Source organism: Ischnura elegans, chromosome 8, assembly GCF_921293095.1.
Source record: "Ischnura elegans chromosome 8, ioIscEleg1.1, whole genome shotgun sequence".
Lineage (NCBI taxonomy): Eukaryota > Metazoa > Arthropoda > Insecta > Odonata > Coenagrionidae > Ischnura > Ischnura elegans.
In genome coordinates this window covers 67,661,689-67,684,938 of record NC_060253.1, presented here as the reverse complement: position 1 = coordinate 67,684,938, position 23,250 = coordinate 67,661,689, and the positions used below count along the sequence as shown (strand labels likewise).

General features: G+C 38.7%; 1 protein-coding gene across 1 annotated transcript in view; it reads left to right on the top strand.

Moving 5' to 3' along the window:
* Positions 1-23,250, top strand: part of LOC124163983 (potassium voltage-gated channel protein Shaw) — a 50,983-nt gene that overhangs the window by 3,856 nt on the left and 23,877 nt on the right. Inside the window, exon 2 of the mRNA XM_046541127.1 lies at positions 3,138-3,255. Coding sequence (XP_046397083.1) covers positions 3,138-3,255 — 118 coding nt within the window. The remainder of the gene's footprint in view (positions 1-3,137; positions 3,256-23,250) is intronic.

Below are 23,250 nucleotides of genomic sequence, written 5' to 3'. Positions count from 1 at the left end.
CTGTCACCTCCATTGCCTTATTGCTTCCAAACTCAGTATTTATACCAATCATCTTATTTACGTCATTGAGGAAAAGGATGGAAACCTAGCTTTCCCAGCACGCCACTGCGATGAAAACTCATTTTTCCGCACCAAGAAACCGGAAATCCTTCGATTGAATCCAAGTTTAAACCACCACGTTGATCTCTGACACCAAAATAGCTCCTCGCGAACCAATTTTTTTCGGCAACGGGGAGACGTCACGTCCGTAAGGTCTCAAAGACCTCCTCCCCCTCATCGCAACACGTCCAAGCAGCTCGCGGCGAGAAGAGGTTTTCTCTGAGGGGTTCGCTAAGCGCCGATCGTCCATCACGGCCCAGCGCCGAGGGATCAAAGGCTCAAGAATGAAGGGGTCTCGACAATAGAGGATTCCCTGTAAGAAGGAAGAGGCTGTGGCTGTTTGGGTGCTGGGGTGGTCACGTGATGCCTCGCCTTCCATCTCTCTCCCTCCCTCTCATGGAAAAGAGGCTAATTGTCTCTCTTGGAGAGCCACCTTGCGCCCATCAGCGCAATCACTCCTCTCTCCGTGGGAAGGTGAAACCACCCAACCCCCAGACGGCAACACTTCATCCCAGCTAAAAAGGTTGGTGCGAAAGAGACAATGCCTTGCCCTTGAAAAGCATCTCTCTCTCCTCAAGCCTTGCGCAAGCAATGAGTGGGTTGTTTACCGAGGGAGAAGACAACATCGATTAGCATTGATTTCCATTTTTAATCATCATCAACAAACATCGCAGAGAATCAAAGACGTTGAATCATCCGGGATGAGCAAGAATACCGAATCAAATTGCTTTGAATAAAATTAGGTCAATCCTATAAAAAATAGCATTAAAAGGGCAAGCTTGAAGTGAAAACATCAGAAGAAATGGCAAAAAGTGAACAACAAGGTCTTGAACTTCTCGAAAATGTTCATGGAAAGATCAACAACAGCAGTTTCAAGGAACATTGATTTAAATTTTCCATCGCTATCAAAGATGAGAGTAAATCAAAGGCGTTAACTCACTCAGGATGAGCGGAAAACATTGAATTAAATTTCAACTGATCAAAGTGACTATTAAAAAAACTGGAAATGTCACGTTCGAAGAGAGATAATGTGAAGAAAAAGGAAACTAAGAGTGAACAAACAAAAAATCCGCATTCCGCGAAAACATCCATGCAAAATATTTCAAATAGCTCCTTTAATCTACATTGATTTTCATTGCTAAGCATTTTCAAACCAAGGAATAAATATAAGACGCTAAATCATCATGGATGAAAATATCAAATAAGCTCGCAACGAATAATAGTACGTACTTATTAAATTCAGAAAATCTTGAGATGAAAGTACATGATGCTAACGCAGACCAAACATAACAAAGAAAAAAGAATTAAAGACCTCAAAAATTCGAATTTCAGTGAACATATTCATGGATATCAATAATAAAAATTTCCGATTCATCAGCATTGACTTCCAATTTAATCACCGCTATTATGAAATAAAATAATGAACCTAAGAGCCTTAATTCATCTAGGTTGTACAAATTTTACTGTAATTAATGAGAAGATTTTCCTCAGAAATTCAGAAAAGAACACTTTGATGGTGTGCAAAAAAGTTTACTCTCAAAACATGGCCTTTAAAGCAATGCAAGAAATTTTTTCGTGAAAAGTGTTGCAGTTATATTTATTCGCCATGATTTCCATTTTTAATCAAAGCCATAAAATCACGCAAGATAGTCGAAAACACAAAATCGAACTGCAATGAATAGCACCAAAACAATATATAAATCAAAATAATTTGAGTTTAAATGAGTGAACACAAAATACAACTCTGATAAATGAACACCAACTCATTCTGGAGAAATTAATGCAAAAGGAAAGTTGCCAGCAGCCGAATCTTTCTGCTACGAACTCAACCCCTCTGATACTTTTTCGAAGTCAAAAAGCTTCGACTTGTAGAGGAGATCAAATTACGTACGTGGTTGAAGTGATTAAAAGGCAGGCGTTTAAAAAATACGATAATTAATAGGGAAAGCGAAATCTATGAGAAAAAATAGCCAGAGAAAATTAAAGGCTGCAGTAACTAAAACTTCATGAGTTGCATAAATATTTAAGTGAGAAAGGTCTCCAAAATTTATTTACGTAATTTTTTACATCTACATCAACATAATACCCTGCGAGCCACCTCTAGGGTGTTTGGCAGGGGTTGACCAATCAACATGCAGCATGCAAGAGGACCGCCACATGCACACCGCACGGTCATAGAAATATTACGCATACTATCAAAATATACATGCAATGTTGAGCTTAATTGTTTAATTATTCTACTTGGAGCGTTAAATATTGCCCTGTCATCCTCATCAATTGGTTTTCTGTCCACTGGCAGGTCCCAAACACCAAAGTTATCTCCACCTCCTATGTTCCTTACCTCATCCTTGGTTTTCTATACCATCTATTCAACCTCGTTTCGTCTGTCATCTTCAGCCTTCTTCCTAATCTTCTCTTTTCTCGCTCCACTGCTCCCTAGACTGCGGTATTTAAAATCCCCTTCCCTCTTAAAATATGCCCCATCCAATGCCCTTCTCTCTTTTGTTTAGTTCTCCAGCGTTGACGACGGTTAAATCGATTCACCATGACTTCCATTTTTTATCAAAGGCGTTAAATACGCAAGGTGATCGAAAACACGAAAACAAACTTCATAATTAATAACATCAAAAACAATATGAAAACAAATACATTTCATTGTCAAACTACCTAATTAAAAGTCTAATTTCAATACATATTTATTTACAGTCAAAAATTTGAATACCAAACCGTCAATGCCAATCTTTACATCCTCTGAGATTAAAATGAATTTACGAGCCCTTAATACATAAAAAAACTCGGCCCTATTGAATCTCAATTTATCGGAATTCAGGTATATAAGAAAGCTCAAATGTGTTGGAAGATATCTTGGAAGATATCTTGAATGTTATTCTAAGACCTTAAATATGAGAAATGAGAAAACTTCAAAAGTAGTTCGAAATTATATCGGAACCTTATACGTTGTCATTAACGAATCTCTGATTTATTTTCCCTTCCACCTGCTTCCTTGTCCCGCGATGACGCTGCCTTGCGGATTGAAGGACGGGGAAACTGCACTATCCCACGGACGTGTGCGGTCCCCTATTCGAGGAAGAGCTTGAGTTCTGGGGCCTGGACGCCAACCAAGTCGAGCCTTGCTGCTGGATGACATACACGCAGGTGAGTGCATAGCTCATAGGCCTCAAGCCCGTGGAGCGAATATAATCAATTTTCGGCGAATTGACTTGGTTAAATCGCGACGACGCAATATAATGGCAATGAAAACTCGTCATATTTCATAAGTAAACTTAAAAAGTGACCCGGATTCAGCCTATAAGAGTAAGGGTTCGATGTAAAATTTTGTTTAAAAATAACCGCTTATTAACCTTTTAAATCCAGAAAACATTGCGTTCACAGCCTATCATGCTAACAGAGACCAAGCACGAGAAAACAAAAATGAAAGACCTCCAAAACGTTCACCAACAAACCCCTATTCAACAACATGAACAGAAATAGTCATACTGAGGGGAAGATATTGATTAAAAGGAAGATGACTCATGAGCAGTGAGTAATTTGGAGGGTGAGCTTGATGCCATAATGTCTTCATTACGACCCTTGCTACTTTGATTGTCCTCACCCTCCAAATTACTCACGGCTCACTAACCGTCTTCCTTTTATCGTCTCCCTTTACAATCCCCTGTAAATTTATCGGTAAAAGCATTTCTTTTCCACCAGAATTTTACATTAAACTCGTGAAAATCTCCTGGTTAGAGGCTGTAACTGGTGGTGTCTCAACTCAACTTTGATTTTGTATTGCCCCACCACTATTTGAACAATGTACACATAGTGGAACCCAGAGCTGATGCGAACAGGATCCGCATATTCCTGAAATGCTATATTCTTTGCTTATCCGCCGTCATAAGCGAAGAATATTAGCATTTCAGGAAATCCATTTGAAATTAACACAAATTCGGAGCAAAACTTATAAATATTATTGTACAATTAAATCTTCAACCGATAAAAAAACTCACAGGACCTCAATGAATCATATATAGGCACTAATCTAATGCCTAATTATAATTTGAATTTCGCTCTAAATGAAGGTGTAATAATAAATTAGGAGAACGCTCGAAATTTTACCGTTCCCATAACTACGAGTAATTAAATCACTTTATAACCAGAAAAATAATGATCTTCATAATACCCAGTCACTTTGAAACCAATAATACTAACTTTAATTTTAAAAATATTATCACAAATACCTAAGTTCATGTAGGGCGCACCCAGGTCAGCGCAATTATTTCCAACTGAAATGCTGCAAGACAACTCTCTTAAAAATACCTTCTACTAATCACCTTCTAGTATCACAACATGAATATAAAATCCTCGGCACACGAGTTTACGGATTAGAAGTCCTTAGGAACATAAAAAGTAGATAAAAATATATATGAAATATAAAATTAGATTTTCTGGGGTCGAACGTGGAGCCAATTAAAAGGTTGATTCGTTAGTTTAACGCGCTCAATTTTTTTTAATAGTCGAGATATAAAAATACTCTAAAATACTGTATTCTCTACCCAACCTTTCTTGCGAATAAAGGTTTTCCTTATTGTGGCCATACCACGACCGAGATCATTAAATCACAGGAGATATAGCACAACAGTGGCATTATTTTGTATCTCCTCTTAGGTTACTTGTGAGGGACAAGGGCCAAGATATTTAGCCAGTGTGAATAAAATTGAATTCCCAATGGGAAAATAGAATAATTTCACAGACCTTCGAATTTTTTTAACCCATATATTTTATAAGGTGGTGCTGTTATTTCGTCATTTTTTCATTTCAATAACTCATTTTTCTCACATTTTCACAAAATAATTCTCTAACAATCTAACGCATGCGTATATTTTTGAGTCCGCAGGAGTCCTACTTCCACAACGTGAATAAAATACTGACCTTAAAGTTTTGAACATTTCTGGCGACTGATAGTTACCGAAAAGCTAAAAATCAATCAGAGCAAAAATGATCTTTCAAAAATAGCTAAAGCAAAGAAATTATTCAAAATTACTCTTAAATAATACTGATATGGAGGTTAAAATGATTTCTAGGAGATACAGTCACTTACATCAATATTTAAAATGCCCAAAATGTGAAATGTAATGTACATTTTTCATATATATTTGGGTATAATCCTGTGTTTTCATAATCAATATGCGTAAAATATTTTTGAATTGATGACTTGGCGAGTAACCTCATACGATGAAGGTAAGCTGACTTTAGAACAGGATTGAGTATGTCTGACATTCAAAAAATCAATTCTTGAACTTTGTGCTATGATTAAAAAGTTAAACTACATAGATGAGTGTTTTTGTTCGGCACAGGCAGATTAGGTCGTTAACAACATCTTGGCCGGGTAAGGAAAGCCACCGACCGCCGACAAAAACGCGGTCGACGCCAACGTTTAGAAATGGTCAACAGGTGCCAGCTGTATTGGAGAGGTACCCAAAAGCAAAGCGGCCATGAATGTCTCATTCGAAAGGCACAAGCTCAAAAATTCATCGTATCCATGAGCTGTTCAGGGCGAAATTTCAGACTTTAAGCCCATCCAGTGAGATTACGTGAACATCATGTTAAATAATGAAGAAAAAGTCAGTTGGTAGAGACAGTCCAAAATGAAATGAAACGGAAATTTAACGCTAATTCAAATTCAAAATTCAAACGGAAATATAACGTCGTAACTCATCAGATGCCATTTTATCTCTTCCTGATTCAGGCCTAATGATGACACGCAAGCATAGACAATCGTGTAGTTTCCATTTTATAAAATTTTGAACTAAATAAACTATCAAGCTTAATTTATTGGTTTCGAAATATGAGGCAAAACTCTCATTAGAAAACGCTTAAACTGCAGGGATGGCTATAGAAACTAAACGAAAGTCAAAACCAGTAAAATTTCGATAGTTCCGTTCCCGGGAGCGAAATGTAGAAACGAAATGGATTTAAACCTTGGGAGCTAAAATCGGGGTCGAAACGAAATCGGAGTAAAAACTACTTCTGATCGAAACTAAAGTAAAACTCTGGGACGAAACGAAAAGCAGATTATTGTTTCGCACCGGACGGACCACGTGCTTCACCTTCGAACCGTTTAGTTTCGACCCACTCACAAAAGGGTTGAATGGTTGAATGAAGAAGAGGTTACACCTACCGTCATTACATGCATGGGACACTCATATTTTGACCACTAACAGGAGAACAGTGAACGCTAACTAGCCAATCGAATTTTAAGCGTAATGTTCTAACCTCTCTATATTCTGCCATAAAATGGGTCGAAACTATTCCCTCTTATCCCCCTCCGCTCGACTTCTGAGATCGAAAGTTAACTAGAAGCAGCGGAGTTTCGATTAATTTAGTTTCATTCCCGGGAGTAAAGTTTCGTCCCGGGGCGAAACTAAACTCCTCGGTGATTTTAATTTCGTGCAGGAACGAAACTAAACCTAGGCCTCGTATTTTCGTTTCCCTCCGGGTCGAACGATACATTTTCCTTTCGTTTCACTTGCCGTCCCTCTTAAAAAGTGGAATTAAAACGAAAAAATTAGAATTTTTCAGCCAACATTCTATCCATTGGCTAAAGGTGATGAATACAATAAGGGTAATGTGAACATCTTGAGAAGACATTGTGAGAGAAGTCATTTGAAAACATAGGGGAGAAGGCAAGACTACTCAATCCACATGATGAGACACAAGCATAGGTGGAAGTGAATAATGGGTAGAAAGGCCAAGGATGATATACATACACTGAGTGGATAATGAATGGCGTAAAACAGAACAATTACGTAAATGTTAAAAGACTAGCTGCTAGGAGAATTGAGTGGAGACATACTTCAGGCCAATCTTCGGATTTCCGAATGTTAATGATGATGATGGCTATTACGACGCGAATGGCTGAGGAATAAAATATCGAAGAAATGAATTTCAAGAGATAATGAGGATCCTGATTCGAGCACTTTACAGAAGGGAGTGGATTATGAGGAACAACGCGTCGCAAAGCCAGATGGTAATATTTTGAGACGAAGGTATCTGAAGATATTTTTTAGTTCGCACCTATCGTTTTCCCTGCGGATGTATCTTTTAATTCGCAGCAAGGATGAGAGCACATTTTTTACTAATGACATTATATCACACCGAAACATCACAGGTAGCCAAAAAGGTATATTTTGTACCCTAACTTCCCACATAAAACCGAGCCTCCGATTAGAACCAGCCACATATATATATAATACTTCATAATAATCAATGGGATCATATTTTATGATCAATACCCAGGAAAAAGAGATTCAGATGTATGTATTTGTTTTTGAATTATGCCTTTCCCTATACTCCTTTACTTTAAGCATTAGGAATTCTTCTCTAAATGTACGTATCTCGCAATTCCTAACAATAATAATTAAAATAAAATGGGTGGACGATATCGTACCCGTTTGAACGAAAAAATGTAGAGCCTTGAAAATCTTTACTACCTGAAGAAGAGGAAACTTCAAATAATAATATTATAAAATGGTTATTATACTAAAAATATTATCCTTGGAAAATCATGAATTTTGCTCTTGATAAAATGTCCCTATAACGATAGTATATGTTAATAAATATAATTACCACACAATGAACACACATTCCATCGATAAAAGCTCATTCTGCTCATTTTCTCATTATTTTCTTCGCTATTACTCTTAGCTTAGTGTAAATTATATGGCAAGATACTTCATCACTGTCATCTTTACTTCGATACATCACATTTTATAGGGGTTTTTAAAAGTTATCACTAAAAATTTCTTTAAAATAAGAGCGGCCAAAATATGTTTTTGAACTCGGCGGAATGACGTCATAAAGTTGGGTCCGTTTGATGAAACCTCTCAACCCACAGACAATAATAAACTAGAAACATACGCATACCTTGCCGCAAGCAGTAAAACTTTCATTAATTAGTCCCTTAAAAAAATTCCAGACAATTATTTTTTATAATGAAAAAGTTGAAAGCATCTCATGGAATGCCTTTTGCATGTTTCTGTATAAAAATTTCGCAAGTTTTTCCCTCACCACAACAAGAGACTGGCCGGCTGACGCAAGAATGCAGTTGACCTCACGGTCACGGGCCACGTGAAATGAGTCCAGCAGGTAGGCAGGCGCAACAATCCGACTCTCATGACAAATCTCTGCATGTTTCCGGTGGGCCGCACGAAAATAGTTGTAATCGGCTTTTTAAAAATATGGACGAGCAGGAAGGACGAGTTCTTACCTTTAGGATTTACTCCCCAGAAGTTACCAATAGCGATTACATCTCTCTTGCATAGAATACGAAAATTTGTGTTGCAGTGTACCTCCATCGGGAAATTCGAGCAGCTGGACGATATTGCATGAAATTTCAGGAAGCATTTTCATTCATGTCCCTCACAGTGAAGGAAAAACATTTAACTCGGTGGAGACACGCATAACTGAATACGTACCTGAGCTTATTATCTGCGGCCCGCGAAGTAGACCTAGTTTCCAAGTTTATTTTAGAGCTTGCTTGAAATTTCCATGCGCATCAGTGCTATGTACTGCCCTGAAAGATAAAATAAAAACTACTCTAAAAAAGGCAATTGTGAGTATGGAAGAAACATTTTGATCCACCATCCACCCCCAAAAACATTATTAAAAACAACTGAAATAAGCGAATAAAAGGGTCGTTTACTTCGAATTCCATAACGCTGAAGGCATCCTTGCCCTGACAGCCTTAGCATACGGAGCTATCATAATTATAGAATACAATAAGTTACAAGAAATGTATCACATTGGACTCTACCCAAGCATTTTATGCAGAGTAAAACAATAAAACTGAAAAGTTTATACTTTTAAAACGGAATTTGATCTTTTAATTATTTATCTTAAAGTCTGAGGCTAAAGTATCGATTACCATATTGAAATAAATACTTGCGATTATCCACGAGAATTAAATATATTACGATCTAGGTTTTAATGTTGCCACATCATCTGCAAGGTGATTGAAGATGATGTATTACTTTTGAATATGATGTATTAAAATAGAAACTTAAGTCGTAATAAACTTTATGGTCGTGGAAAATTGAACCACCTTGAAAATGATGTAGTAACACTGAAGATGATGTAGTTCCATTGAAGCTTAGATCGTTATAAATTTTATAATCGAAGATAAATACAATTATTTATTTCAAAATGGAAAATTTCCACTCCATCACGATTGAATCTTAAGATTTTATCGACGACCACTTGTTACACGGACAAATTAGAAATCCCTACATCCTTTCAACGTTTTCAACCTGAAAGGAACCAATTATTCTGCAAAATCGAGGCCAATTCCGAGAAAATAGCCAAGCCCCACCCAATACCAGGAAAGTCCCTCATGGACGAGCCCACTACCGGCTTAATCCCGACCGTGCACGCTTAGCATTCATGCCACGACGACGACTTCCATCCAAACTACAAGCCCCCGGGGGCAACACGCCCGGCTTTTGCCCACCTGAAACCGAAAGGGGGGGCCCCCCCAAAAAATGAGGGCCGCAAGGGACACGAGATTGGGCGGGGATCCCCCCCCTGCGATGGGAGACCATCCCATCATCATCGCCCACCGAAAACGGAACCCTTTTGCATTATAATGCGACGGTAGCGCCGCGCCGTGGAGGACCCGGCAGACTGGCGTAATGAACCTTTCCAGAGGGAACAAACGTACGGATATATATACATGTATGTATGCATGCGGGGTTTTGAGGGTATATCGACTGCGGCGGAGATTGACCGTTTCGGCATAGTTTGATTAGAAGCAGAGAACGGACGGGAAAGGAGTAGGCGGAATATTTAGGCGGAAGGACGGTGGTGAAGGGAAAAGGAGAAGGAATTTGTGTATTCCGTTCCGTCGTGTCAAAAGGACTCCTGCTGACCCCGGCACACGGAGCTATCTATTTTCTCCCACTCACAGTTGGACCATGAATATTACAACAGAGTCGGCCGCTGCATGTGCTGACGGCAACCGCTTATTTTTATGATAAGAAAGTCGCCACTCGACGTGGTGACGGTGGAGAGATCCGAGTTTCACGGAAGACTATAACTATAACAGTCGACTGAAATTTATTTTAGAGATAGGTACATCTATTTAATTCAACCCGTTTAAATATTATTCCTCGCAAGTGCAAGAAGTCTATTAAAAACATAACTAATAACTTCAGGCTTTACTTTGTGAAACCTCTCCATACTGGAAGTAAGGAAATAAAACTTTCTAAGGTTCGCTGTTATTTAAGTATGGGCACGACCCGGGTTTCGTAACTTGGTTGCATCGTCAGGTTACAGGTTACCTGACGATGCAACCAAGTTACGAAACCCGGGTCGTGCCCATACTTAAATAACAGTGAACCTTACAAAGTTTTATTTCCTTACTTCTATTAAAAACATTTAGAGTAAATGGATGGCGATGATCCCACCAGAAATTTCAATCACGTTTTTTGAAAATCCGATTAAAAAGTGAATAAAGAGGCTACATAATTCAAGTTTCTAGGAGACAAAGTGCTTACCTCGTATATATAGTCTTCTTGGTTTGACTAGCTCAGTAGTTTAGCCCGAAGGATGGTTCGCATAGGTTAGGGTAGAGCTCATCACAAACTAAGCCACAGGCGTGTGAATTTCTCACATTAAGGGGAGTGATGCCAGTTTCTTTCCCTGGGCCACCTGGCACTTCGAATATTTTGTTTTCGGGGGTGTCCAAACACTTCTCCCGAGATTTGAACCCAGAAGCATCAGCAATCATCTTCCCACTAATTTACTCACAAGGCTAACACCTTCCCATGACAGTCAACAGAATATCAACAAAAGAAAACATTTAAACCTTCAATCTGCGGCACCTCAAGGCGAAACTAGAGTATCTAGTCTACCCCTGGATAGGCAGCCAAGCGCTCTACCACAGCCACCTAGACATCTCTCTCTCTAACTCTCTCTAGGTGGCTATTGCTCTACCCACTACACTACCACGCTCTCCCAAGGCGATTAACTATGCTTCATTAGTATATATATTTACGACTGAGAGGCGGACAAAATTTTTTATTAGGGTGAGGGCGGAGGGCACGTGACTTCCTGAAAACCATTCAAAATGCGATAGGCGGAGCCTAGCTTCCGGGATATTTGTCGGTTTCACACCTCCGTGGTGTACGTTTTGTAAGTTAAAGGTGTTGCCATTTGGGAGGTAGCTCTTTGAGACAGCATTTCGTTTCCAATATCTTACTAAGTCTTTTGAGAAAACACGGCAACACCTCTCTCTCTCGCCCCCCATCCCACATCCCTAGTGTCATACTTCCCAACTCCTTCCGCGACGCCGCTCGAAACATTACGAGCTTGCACGACTGGGCCAGTCGTAAAGATGTTTGAAAAGGTTCATAGGTCGAAAATGTATTCCTCGGCCTCAGTAAACGATTCGGATAGGTATATCTGAACTGATAAGAAATGTCACAGTGATAGAATTTTATGCAAATATCTGCATATGAATTCTTTGAAAACACGCAAATTGAAGCTCGCTGAGCGATTTAAATACCTGCTATCAAAGTTACGCTGGAGACATAGGACTGGTCGCAGTAGTGTAACTATGGGGGGATGAAGGGATAAACGAACCTCAGAGAAATAAAAAAATATTTAAAACTATTATCTAGTTTAGGCAATTAATAACTACATTTGCTTAAAGTTAAAGATCATTTCTTAATATCATGGCGGAGAAACGAGTGACTGAACACCGACGGGTGACTAACCCCCGGACCCCCGGTTGTCTTGGGAGGGAGATTGTCCCCCCAGGGCTCCCCCATACCCCCACCCCCAAATCATATTCCTACTTCCGTCACGGACTGAACGTATACCCTGCATATTATATGCTTAAGGAGATAGAACGGCAGTCTTAAAAAAAGTGATTATGATCAAAATAAAATTAACACGCACCCTTCATCAGTTTGGTACACTATAAAAAATATAGCTCCGCCATTTATGCGACTGCGCGACTTCCGAGCTAACACGACTGGGTCAGTCGCAAATACATTTGAAAAGGATCATAAATGTAGAGAAAGGAACGATACCGCGGCCGAGAGAGGAAGAGGGAACGTGCTGAATATTTAGCCAAGGGTCGCGGTGAAGAGATACGGGGTAGAAATTTGTATATGTTCCCCAAACGTTCCACTGTTTCCAAAGGATTCCCATTGACCCCCAAAAGTACACGCGCCCATCTCTTTTCTCCCGCTCGGTGACGGACAATGGGAATTGTGCGGTCGTTGCGGGTGAAAGCGCGTGGCATGCCGGACAGGGAGGGGCGACCTCGCCCACCCCGGTGCCAAAGGAGAGAGAGAGAGACGGAAGAATTATAAAGGGAGGAGAGTAGGGATGAGGAGAAGGGGTTGAGTTCCCCCCCTCCGACACCAATGGCTTTGCATCGTCCGGGAAAACAATAGGGGTTGCCCCCTTTACAGCCACGGGGTCGCAACGAGAATCAAGAGCGTTGCGTGTCCGCCCTTGGGCGCGGTTTTTGAAGTGGCGGAGAAATGGAAGGGAGATATGAGGAACCAAGCAGCATTGCAGGGCTTTTCGATGGGCATTTCGAAATTCGGACACAAATGGTAAAACCATAATCATCATCACTGGTCAACAATCCTAGGATTGGTTTGACGCAGCTCTCCACTCAGTTCTCCTATCAGCTAATCTTTTTACACCTAAGTATTTCTTCTTTTTCACATCTCTCTTTACTTGTTCCATATATTTTGTTCGAGGTCTTCCTTTTCCATTCTTGCCTTCCACCTGTCCTTCGACAATTGTCTTCATCAGGCCATCATGTCTCAAGATGTGGCCTATAAGGTTGTTCCGTCTTCTTATTAAGGTTTTCATGAGGCTTCTCTTCTCTCCTACCCTTCTTAGGACTTCCTCGTTACTAACTCGGTCGATCCATTTGATTTTCATCATTCTTCTGTAGCACCACATTTCAAAGGCCTCTATCCTTGCTTTCTCCGCTGCTGTCATTGTCCATGCCTCACTTCCGTATAGGAGCATACTCCAAATGTAGGTTCTTATGAATTGTTTCTTTACTTCCATATTTAAGTTTCCCGCTGTAAGCAGGTCTCTCTTTTGGTGGAATGCTCTCTTCGCCTGGGCTATTCTGCTGATAATTTCTTTCTTACTTCTTCCGTCACTAGTTACCTTCCTTCCAAAATAACCGAATTCATCCAACTCTATCAGTTTTCGCTTCCCTATTTACTTTAATAAATGCTAATCGTATTTCGTTAGAGCATTTGCTTTTTATATGAATCACTTCTATAACTACTTTTTATTTAACCTGTTGCTAGGTGCAAGACAAAACGTTTCCTACTAAAAGGAAACATGTCATGCTAATAACACCGAGAATATGTTTCTATAACAGGTTTCATTTAAGCAGGAAACGTTGAGTCTTGCACCTGGCAACAACTTAAAGACGAAAAAATAAAAATCGTCCAACTTGGACATGATGGCTTTCTGCAGTTAGCGTTTCATATGTAGATGGATGAAGTGCTAACATCCCCTGCCACACGTCTTTTTAGGCTGCTTGCAGAGTAGTACGTAGATGTGGATGAATGGAAGCTAGAATTGAGGAATGGAGAATAACCGAAACGATTTATAGCGAGGGAATGACAGAAGAGAAAGGGAATGGGATGAATAAGAGGTAACAGAGGACGCGGAGAGGCGAAGAGGGGTGAGGGTAACGATATAGTTACATGCGGGCTTGGAATTCCAATTATTCCGCTTTTCTTTCTGCGTATTCGATCCCAGCTTCGAGGCGAACTCATATAACAGCAAACAATGTGTCACGAGCGTACACGGTTCGCGGGGCACGGTGAAAAAAATATATACCTCGTGCAAAGCTCGGTGCCATAATCACCACAACGATATTACCCACTTCGCCGATGGGCGAATTTTTTGTGCGCGCAGGGTTCCGGAAATGTGGATTTCAGCAATATCCAAACGAGGGCCACGGTACGTGAACTCTCCATGTCGAGGACTAACGACGACATTCGTTCGCGTTTCTCCAGTCACTACAGCGTACTCACATGTTGAGTGTTTTAGGCGACATTTTTTGCAAGTTTTTACGTTGATAAAAAATGGTTCTGGCATATACCCAGAGCAGTGCACTTATTATTTATTTATAATCTTCGTTCTAGAATCACAGCAGCAGTTATGTTGAGTATTTTGGAGACTTTTATGCGAGTTTTTACGTTAATAAATAATGGCTTTGACACCAGTGACGACGTTTCAGTGCAGTGTGCTTACTTTCAGAAGTTTTTGTTACTAAAATTTACTCAACTATCGATACTCGCTCTAGAATCAAAGTATCAGTTAGAAAATGACTCTTAAGGGTATAAGAAAGACTTCTAACGTGATCACCACGCTTCAAAGGTAACATAAAAGTTATATCTTAATTGTAGAAACAAATATAAATACCTATCAACCAAAGTAATAACTTATGCGTGTTATATTTTGTTTTTGTAATGTTTGACTCAATCTATTGTCACTTTAGTAAGACTAATAAACAGAGCCGCCACATAGCTTTTGTTTATTATCACAAAATACAGCTAAAATGAAAAACATTAAAACGCGTTATTTTTTCATTCCAACAAAGGTTTTCATGAAAAAATATGAAAACACAATAATTTAATTCAAAGTGAAAAATATCTTTAGCTCCCTTGTCACTCTGCGTCAACCGAATGTGCTCATGAACCAGCTCCTCCCATTGGTCGTAATTTCTCAGATGATCTGATCCGAATTCCGCAATAGGAACAAGAATTAGTAGCTACTGTTTTCGTAACCTCACAGAATTTGCCCGTAACCAAAGAGTAAAAATTTTACATAATAACAACAAAGTTTCAAGCACATATATAAATATTGGTTCTATTAAAAATGAGAAGTAAAAATTACCATTTTTTTACCGTACTTATTTCTTTAAATCAATACTTACCTAATTATTTGAAGATGATAATGAGACTTCCCTTCTTCGTAAACTGGGGAAAAGAAAACTTCCACGGATGCCGCAAAAAAATCCTACAATGCAAAAAAAAAGGAGAAGTTAGGGCAAGGAATTTCTTGGGCTGAGAGACACATCAGGTGAGAGAGAAACCAAGGGTGTAAACTCAATAACGTAATTTTATTTACGACTCCAAGGCTCTATCCTGGATAGCACGTAGAGGAAACTACTGAAGTTACCTTTCTCATCCCACAACTGTTGCCAGATTCAATTGGATAGCCGTCCTCGTAAAGAGAGCCTAGCTATTGAATCCGGCTATGCAGTTACGACTGCAATAGAAATTCTACTCCGAAAAACAAGTGGTAATGAACAATAAAAAAAGATCAGCACTCGCTGCAGTGAGTGACATAAAGCGCATGTACTCTAGTATAGATGAGTTTTTTACTGAGATTACTATATTGAAATGCGATTGGTTAATTTCACTGCGATAGGAATAATGCTAAAATTAACCGAAGAAAGTGACAAAAAATGAAAATACATAAGTAAGTTTACCCAGACAAACCGAATACAATACCGCCCAAAACTAAGAATAAAATTCACGGAAAAAATCCATGTTATCAATATTTACACGATCTCACTTAGTGCTCAGTGATTCACCCGGCTTCAATTTCAAAATGTGTCAATATTTTTTTTATAATTATCGCAACCTCAAGTTTCATCAACTGAGCGACAAAAGAAAAAAAATAATGTGTGTCAAATAAACTGGATTCCACAAACAAAAGTACAGGTAAATTGATCTCAATCACTAAGTGATTCAACCGGCTGTGATTTCAAAATATAAAAATATTTTTTAATACAATAATCGTAATCTCAAGGTTCGTCCACTTAATAATTTAAAAAAGAATTAATTACTAACAAAATAAAGAAATTAAAGATTTAAAAAATACTAAAAATAAAGAATTAAAAACTAACAAAAGAAAAAGTATGCATAATGTCGAATAAAGTAGGTACCAGTGGTGTCGTGGCAAAATTAGCAGTGCCGGAACGTTTTCCTTAACTTTTTTACAATTGAAATATTACTCTGTGTTATTTTTAAAACAAGTTATGTCTGCATATTTCAAAATAAATGTTTTTTTTTACTAATGTAGATATATATTAGAAATTTTGAGGCACCAGAATTGATAAAAGTGTTGTTTGATTACTACGTCTTTTCTTAGCCAATGCTGGCTCGTTCCGGCGCGGTAAAGGTAACTTTAAAATTAAAAAGTCCGTCTTCTGACACCTACGAGCTGACACTTTCGACCAAATTTGCTCTTTATCAGGGTAAATATAATCACGCCGAGATGAAAACATTACAAGCCCAAAGGGTCATTTAACCGTGCCAATTTTTTTCACTGTTCCGCGGGATAAATGAAAGCTCATTGACAGTAAAAGGAGATCTCTCGTAAGGATAGAAAATTGCAGCAGGGACTGAATTAGTTTGAAGAGTAAAGATAACGAAGATGAGAAAACAGACCGGAGGCCAATGCACGCACTGAAATTTAAGCCATTTGATATGACACGCAATTCATTTATAACACAGACGTGATATTCTTTTTAGGTTATCTATGATACCATGCTGAACTTTCAGTCCCACGAGTTAGCAAAACTAGACCAAGATGTGAAAATAGGAACAGATGACCCTAATGAGCAGCACCCTTGTTTGACCTCAATGTCATGTTTGTTATGCCGCTAATGATACGAAAAAAAAACTAAAAAGGTACATAATTGCACCTGTGAATACGACTGTAATCCTACGGCCAATCAAAAACTACATAAGTGTTTCGAGTGTTAAGTTCTTTGCAAACAATTATTTCAAAAGGTAAAACTTGAAAAATTAGAGAGGGCACCAGCCATTATTTAACATAGATTATCTTATCAAAAAATACACATAGGTAATTCCTGATTTTAAAATAAATAAATGTCGTATAATGTCGTTGAAACTTCAATAGAATATAGAATAATGACAATAATGTGCATTCTAGAGGTGCTCTTTAAAATTACTTCAAAATAAAAATGCTTATTTGCGCCACAAAAGTGAGCTAAATTGTACAAATTTAAGTGTAAAACGGCAAGAAAAAACATTTCGTTTCGTGTTTGTTTTTAATATCAAAATTCTAAGGTACAAATGAAGTGTGAGCAGCACTAATGGAGTGATTTTTGATGGGAGATAAAATCTGCGTTAAGCCACCGCTAATACCATTCAATCTCGTTTAATTCATTGTTCATTTGAATAATAATATTTATAGCGAGACCTACGATTCCCCTACTCAACCGCAAAACAGTGTTTTCACAAATATTTAAGCTTAATTCCAGGTGTTATAGCAGAAAATCCTTAAAATCCCCAACGCAACATTACCGTGATTTTAATGGAATATAACAAGAGGAGTACTAGTATATTTAATTTTATAGATATTATATAGTATACAGAGATTTTTCAGAAAAAAAAACATGATCTTCAAACAAATACGAAGCGAGCCATTTCGACCACATCATCTATCTTACAGACGCCCAGTGACCAAGTCAGATGGAGAAAGTTACCGTTTATGCAAGGTTTATCACATAAACTGGCCCTTACCTTAGCCAGGAACAGTTTTAAAGTATGAGTTTATACTAATATGACCCTTGATAAAGCGATTTTTAATTCCCAAGAGCAGGTGAAGAATATCCAGAAAAGTGGTGTCTATCTTCTTCGATGTAACTCTCCTGAATGTGACTGTTTTTATGTTGGCCAGACTGGCCGCCAATTAAAGACTGGGGCCCGTGAACGTTTTAATTCGTTTTTAAACTGTGACATTATACCTGTTTTTGCTAAGCATCAATGTGACACGTTACACGAGGTTAATTTTGATCCTTGTATTTTACACACTTGTGAAAAAGGAAAAAAACGTTTTTGGAAAATTTGGATATTGTATCATATTCAAAACTATGTGGTAAGAAAATGTTTAATGATATTGTGCCATCCATACTTCCCAAATCCACACCCGGATCCCAATAGTACGTGGCCTTCACCATTCACGCCACCAATCCTCACCCTACCTCCTTATCCACATTACCTACTTCCCCTCCCCTCCACCTTGCAGTATAAAATAAACTTGGCTTGTTTGGAGATGGCAGTCTAGCCTGAAAATGACGTAAACCCATTTAACCGGTCGCAAATTATTTAAATTGTGTGGAAAGTACAAAGTGATTTTACTTCATTCTATCAAGTACTAGGCGTTTAAGAAAATCTATTGACTGAATAAACATTTCATCAAGACAGTCCTACGATGAAAAGATTCCAACCCTTTATTGACCGTGGTAATACTCCTAAAATCCGAAACGAAACCGCTCCACTTGACCCTAATGCAAAACTTATGGACCACCAGGGGAGGGCCCCTATAGGCCTTGAGGGTTGGTTTCAACAACGTAGGTAGCAAAAAAAAACACCTTGAAAAATACAAAACTGCACCAAATTTAATGGCTATCGGTGTAAATTATGTCTACTTAGGTAGATTTAGGGGAGGGGGGCACGGGGCCCCTTGCACCTCCCCGACGCTTAAAAAGTAGACAATTGTTTTAATACCGTTACCGTAAGTTCGTATTGTTTTGAGTATTACGGAACCTCAACCATTCATTTTTATATTATTATAATTTTCATGTTAAAATAAAGATAATTTCGTACAGTAATTATTGGATCTTGTTTTTAATCTCAAGTATGAGAAGATCGTTAGCCTGTCAGACCCTTGTGCCCCTCTATCCCAGAAAAAAATAAAGATCCGCCCCTGCATGTCTTAGTCTACTGAGCTTGGATTTACAAACATTCATTTAGACATCTATAGATGGTAAACCATGGTGGCCCTTAAAAACTTTCAAATCATGGAATTGTTCTTGTGTGAGGAATAAGAAGGCTGAAGATGACAAATGAAGCGAGGATATAAAGAAAATACATGGATACCAAGGAGTAGGAACGGATCAGGAGGAGGCGGAGACAATTTTGATGTTTGTGACCTACCAGTGGGCAGAAAATCAGCTGATGATGATAATTTTCAGAATCAAGAATAAAGCATGAATTTAAGAATACCTTTACCCGCAATGCACAAATTGTGCGAAAAATCCACAGAGAAAAAAAATATTCGCCTTGACCAGGATTCGAACCCAGATCCCCGGATGGGAAATCATTTCATCGTTAATGAATGAAAAACTTTGTTGTTATTTGAGTGTCTAAAAATAAATTGGTGGAATACAGCAAAGTTTTCATTTCATCAACGATGTGTTGGATGCTCTTAAATGATAGTTTTGTTATATATCGATTCAAACGAGGAATTCACGAATAATTCATTCGTGATCCCCGGATCCCCCGATTTCCGGTCGAGTGCTTTAGCCAGTTAAACTACCGAGGCGTCATTCTTCCCTGCGGATATTTGATAGCTACACCGGACATATAGACTAGGACTATAAGACTATACCGGATATATGTAAAAATGTACGTCATAGTCCTCAAATTTCCACAGAGAAGAATGACGCCTTCGTAGCTTAACTGGCTAAAGCACTCGACCGGAAATCGGGGGATCTGGGTTCCAATCCTAGTCAAGGAAATTGATTTTTTTCTCAGTCGATTTTTAACGCAATATCATGAATTATTCGTGAATTCCTCGTTTGAATCGATATATAACAAAACTATCATTTAAGAGCATCCACCACATAGTTGATTAAATGACAACTTTGCTGTATTCCACCAATTTTTTTTTAGATACTAAAAATGCGACAAGTTTTTCATTCATTAACGATAAAATGATTTTCCACAAAGTTGAACATTATACGATAGAGATAAGCATCCACCTCCTAATGCATAAATGCTTGCGATACTTTTGCATTTGCGATTAATAAATCTCGGATCATTCTCAATCGACCATCGACAGCGTCAGCGACCATCTTCCGGTCAGCATACTGAATCAGCCTCAATGCCACCCAAAACGGAGACGGTCGGCTGATAAATCGGACAAACTGAGCCCGGAAAGAGATGGGTACTGGTGCATCATGGGAATTCGTAATCACTTCGATAAAAAAATACTTCAATGGCGCGAAAAAATATTAGGAGGATGTCCCGTAACGAACCCGCTTCGATTTCAGGAGTGCAGTTTGCACCACCGCCCATAATGCAATTTAAACCACCAGCGTAATATGAGAGGGAAACGACAATTACGACCGCCCCCGCTAGGTGGCTTTGGAGGGAGAGAAACAGAGTTAACTCCGTCCACCAAGCTGCAACAACGGAAACACACCCCGGCACGGATGATTAATTACCCAGGAAAACGAGGTGTCGCGGACTCCACTCAAATGCAGGACAGGATAATGACGACGAAAAGCGTGCACCCCGCCAAACCGCGCAGCGAGTCGCAACTTCGTGCTTAAGTATTTGCAAATCCAGCGTTCTCCACAGCCCGAGTAATAAGGGATAAAAATGGGGTTAATTACGTTACGAATTTTTTAAGCACTCGGTGGACCCAGGACCATTCCAGTGATGTGGACCCGGTAAGTACTTACGTACTAGACGACGCCGAAAAAAGTCCACGTCTTAGCGCCAACCACGAGTCTGATGAAAATACGGTAGTGAATCTCCCAGAATATACACAGTAATAGGGTTCAAACTCTTTATTTAACCCACTGTTTCACGCTGCTTTGTTCTAGTGGCTCAGTTTTCAATCGTGCTGATGGAGTAGCTTCCAGGATAAACGGAATATGCAAACGCTATTTCGAATTACTTTGTGGGCGAGCCCAAAAGATAAAATTTTTAATCTCACAGCGAGTAAACTATGAAAAATAATGTGCTACAAATTCTCGAAAATGGGCATAATTGAAAAAAATACTGCTTTTGCTAGCGGCAAGTCTTAAGGTTAAAAGTCAAAACTATGTTACTTAGGGTCCTATCAAATTATTGCTGCCGCTGCGTACGTCTTGTCCACGGGTGTTCAGTCTGAGGTAAGAATAAAAATAAGATTACAAACGTTACGAATGTTTAAGAACTTCGTTGCCCTAGAGTTTTTATAGTGATTTAAGCTGAGTACATACTCATTGTGCTAGTTGCGTAAGTATAAATAAATATTTTTCCGGATATTTATCCATGATCTGGGTCAACACCTACCAATGAAGAGTTAATTTATGATTTACTATGGCTTATGGAGTAAACTATAAGATTTAGATGATAGACATATCTTAGAATGAAGACATTTTGCCAAATTTGGTCGAACTCGCTGGCCTAATGGGCAAACAGGAGGTCGAATTTGGGTGGAATGGCCCATAAATATTCTATATTATCGATTATTTTAGCGTCAATTTCGCTAAGTAGCATATAATAATTTTTAAAAATACTAGCACTCATGAAAATAAGAAAAATAAATAACCAATATTATTTATAATATAACTTACAGAAAATTTGGTCAAAAACACACATGCAAGTAGGCAAAAATACTAATACCTAATGGTAAATGTCACTTCAGAAGACTAATGATGACTTATCAGCAGCATAAATGTGCGTTTACACTGAGTAACATGTTATTAAAAACATGTTATTCAGTGTAAAAAGTTACATACAACATGTTTTACGTAAAAGTTAAAAATCCGTGTAAAATATTACATGTAACATAGTATTACAACTTATAAAACAAAAATTCGTGTTATGCAATAAGTTTTCTGGTTTCCCGCTTCGTGTGTTTAAAAAAATGTTGTATTACACGAATTTTGGTTTTATTACACAACGTTACATGTAAAATGCAACACAGATATGTAACTTTTTCGTAAAACATGTTATATGTAACTTGTTTAATATAACTTGTTACGTAGTGTAAACGCACCTTAAGATCCCCTAATTACCTTTATCTTGTGTCCTATGTTTCTGCCCAACCTGGGATATTTTTATGTTATTTACCTCGTCGAGGAACATTTCGAAGTGTATATATATAACCGATCGAAAAATTGACTATTAAAATACACAGAAACATACAAAATATACACCACCACCTTGACAATTGCCCAGTTCAAGCTGAGTTCATCACGTTACTGTTTCGCTACTGAGGTGAGAAAAAAAAACTATTAAAAGCGTGAAAATATAGTGAAAGCCAAAGGGAAACTATGAACACCTCGAGCATTGCCCAGTTCAAACTCCTTGTCCCAACTTTGATCCCCATCACACTACCCCAAATAACTTCTCTCCCTAAGAGGCGTACACTCGCAATGAGTGACCCAACAAATCACCCAAGTTTCCGTATCCACTAATTAAATCATTTCACATCTCCTAAACACACCTCTCCTTCGTCGGCCTCGCACGGGATTCCGTCGCCCCATGATCGACTCTGAAACGGCCACTAAAGCATGGATATATGTATATTCTCCGTCAACTGGTGGTGGAACTTCCACCCTAACTTTCGGCGAATCAATGGTATAACAGTTCGTTCGCTCCGGGTTTATGTGGGCGTTTGGGGAAGAGGTTTTGAAATGAGGGAGGAAATGTGAAACACCACAGAGATGAGCCTCGTGAATAAGCTCCACTGGAATTCGATTGTTGAGTTCAACAACCAAGATATTTTATTCCAACACATAGCCATTTGGTCAGGATTATTCTAAATGCTCCACGATAATTCTGCAATAAAATCTCTATTGAAATGTAAACAAAGGGAACTCGATATGCAAGGGAGTGTGTCCCTTTGTCGATATCGGGTCTCTATCGATCCCCACTAACATAGAATCTATGCTTACACGTTATCGTACCGCGTGCGGGGATTTTGTAGACAAACGTATACAGCAATGAATAGACAGACACCTGAAGCAAAGCCAGTAGCACAAATGTTGGGGATCATGGTCATGAATACCCATAGTACTCTAGGGTCTGAATATGACCCCTGGATTGTAATTTTCAACACTTCATAATTTAATTGATGGCAACCATATATTTCCTACTGCTGTAGTTAACGTAATATTTAAACATTTAGGCATTTATATTTTACGCGATATCCGTAGCTATACACTAGCCATTTAAATAGACGATATGGGGACGACGTGTTAAGCTCTCTGAGTCACATGATAATTCATGAATGGTACAATATTAATTCTTGGAAAAGGAGAAATGACCCTTTGAAGATAAT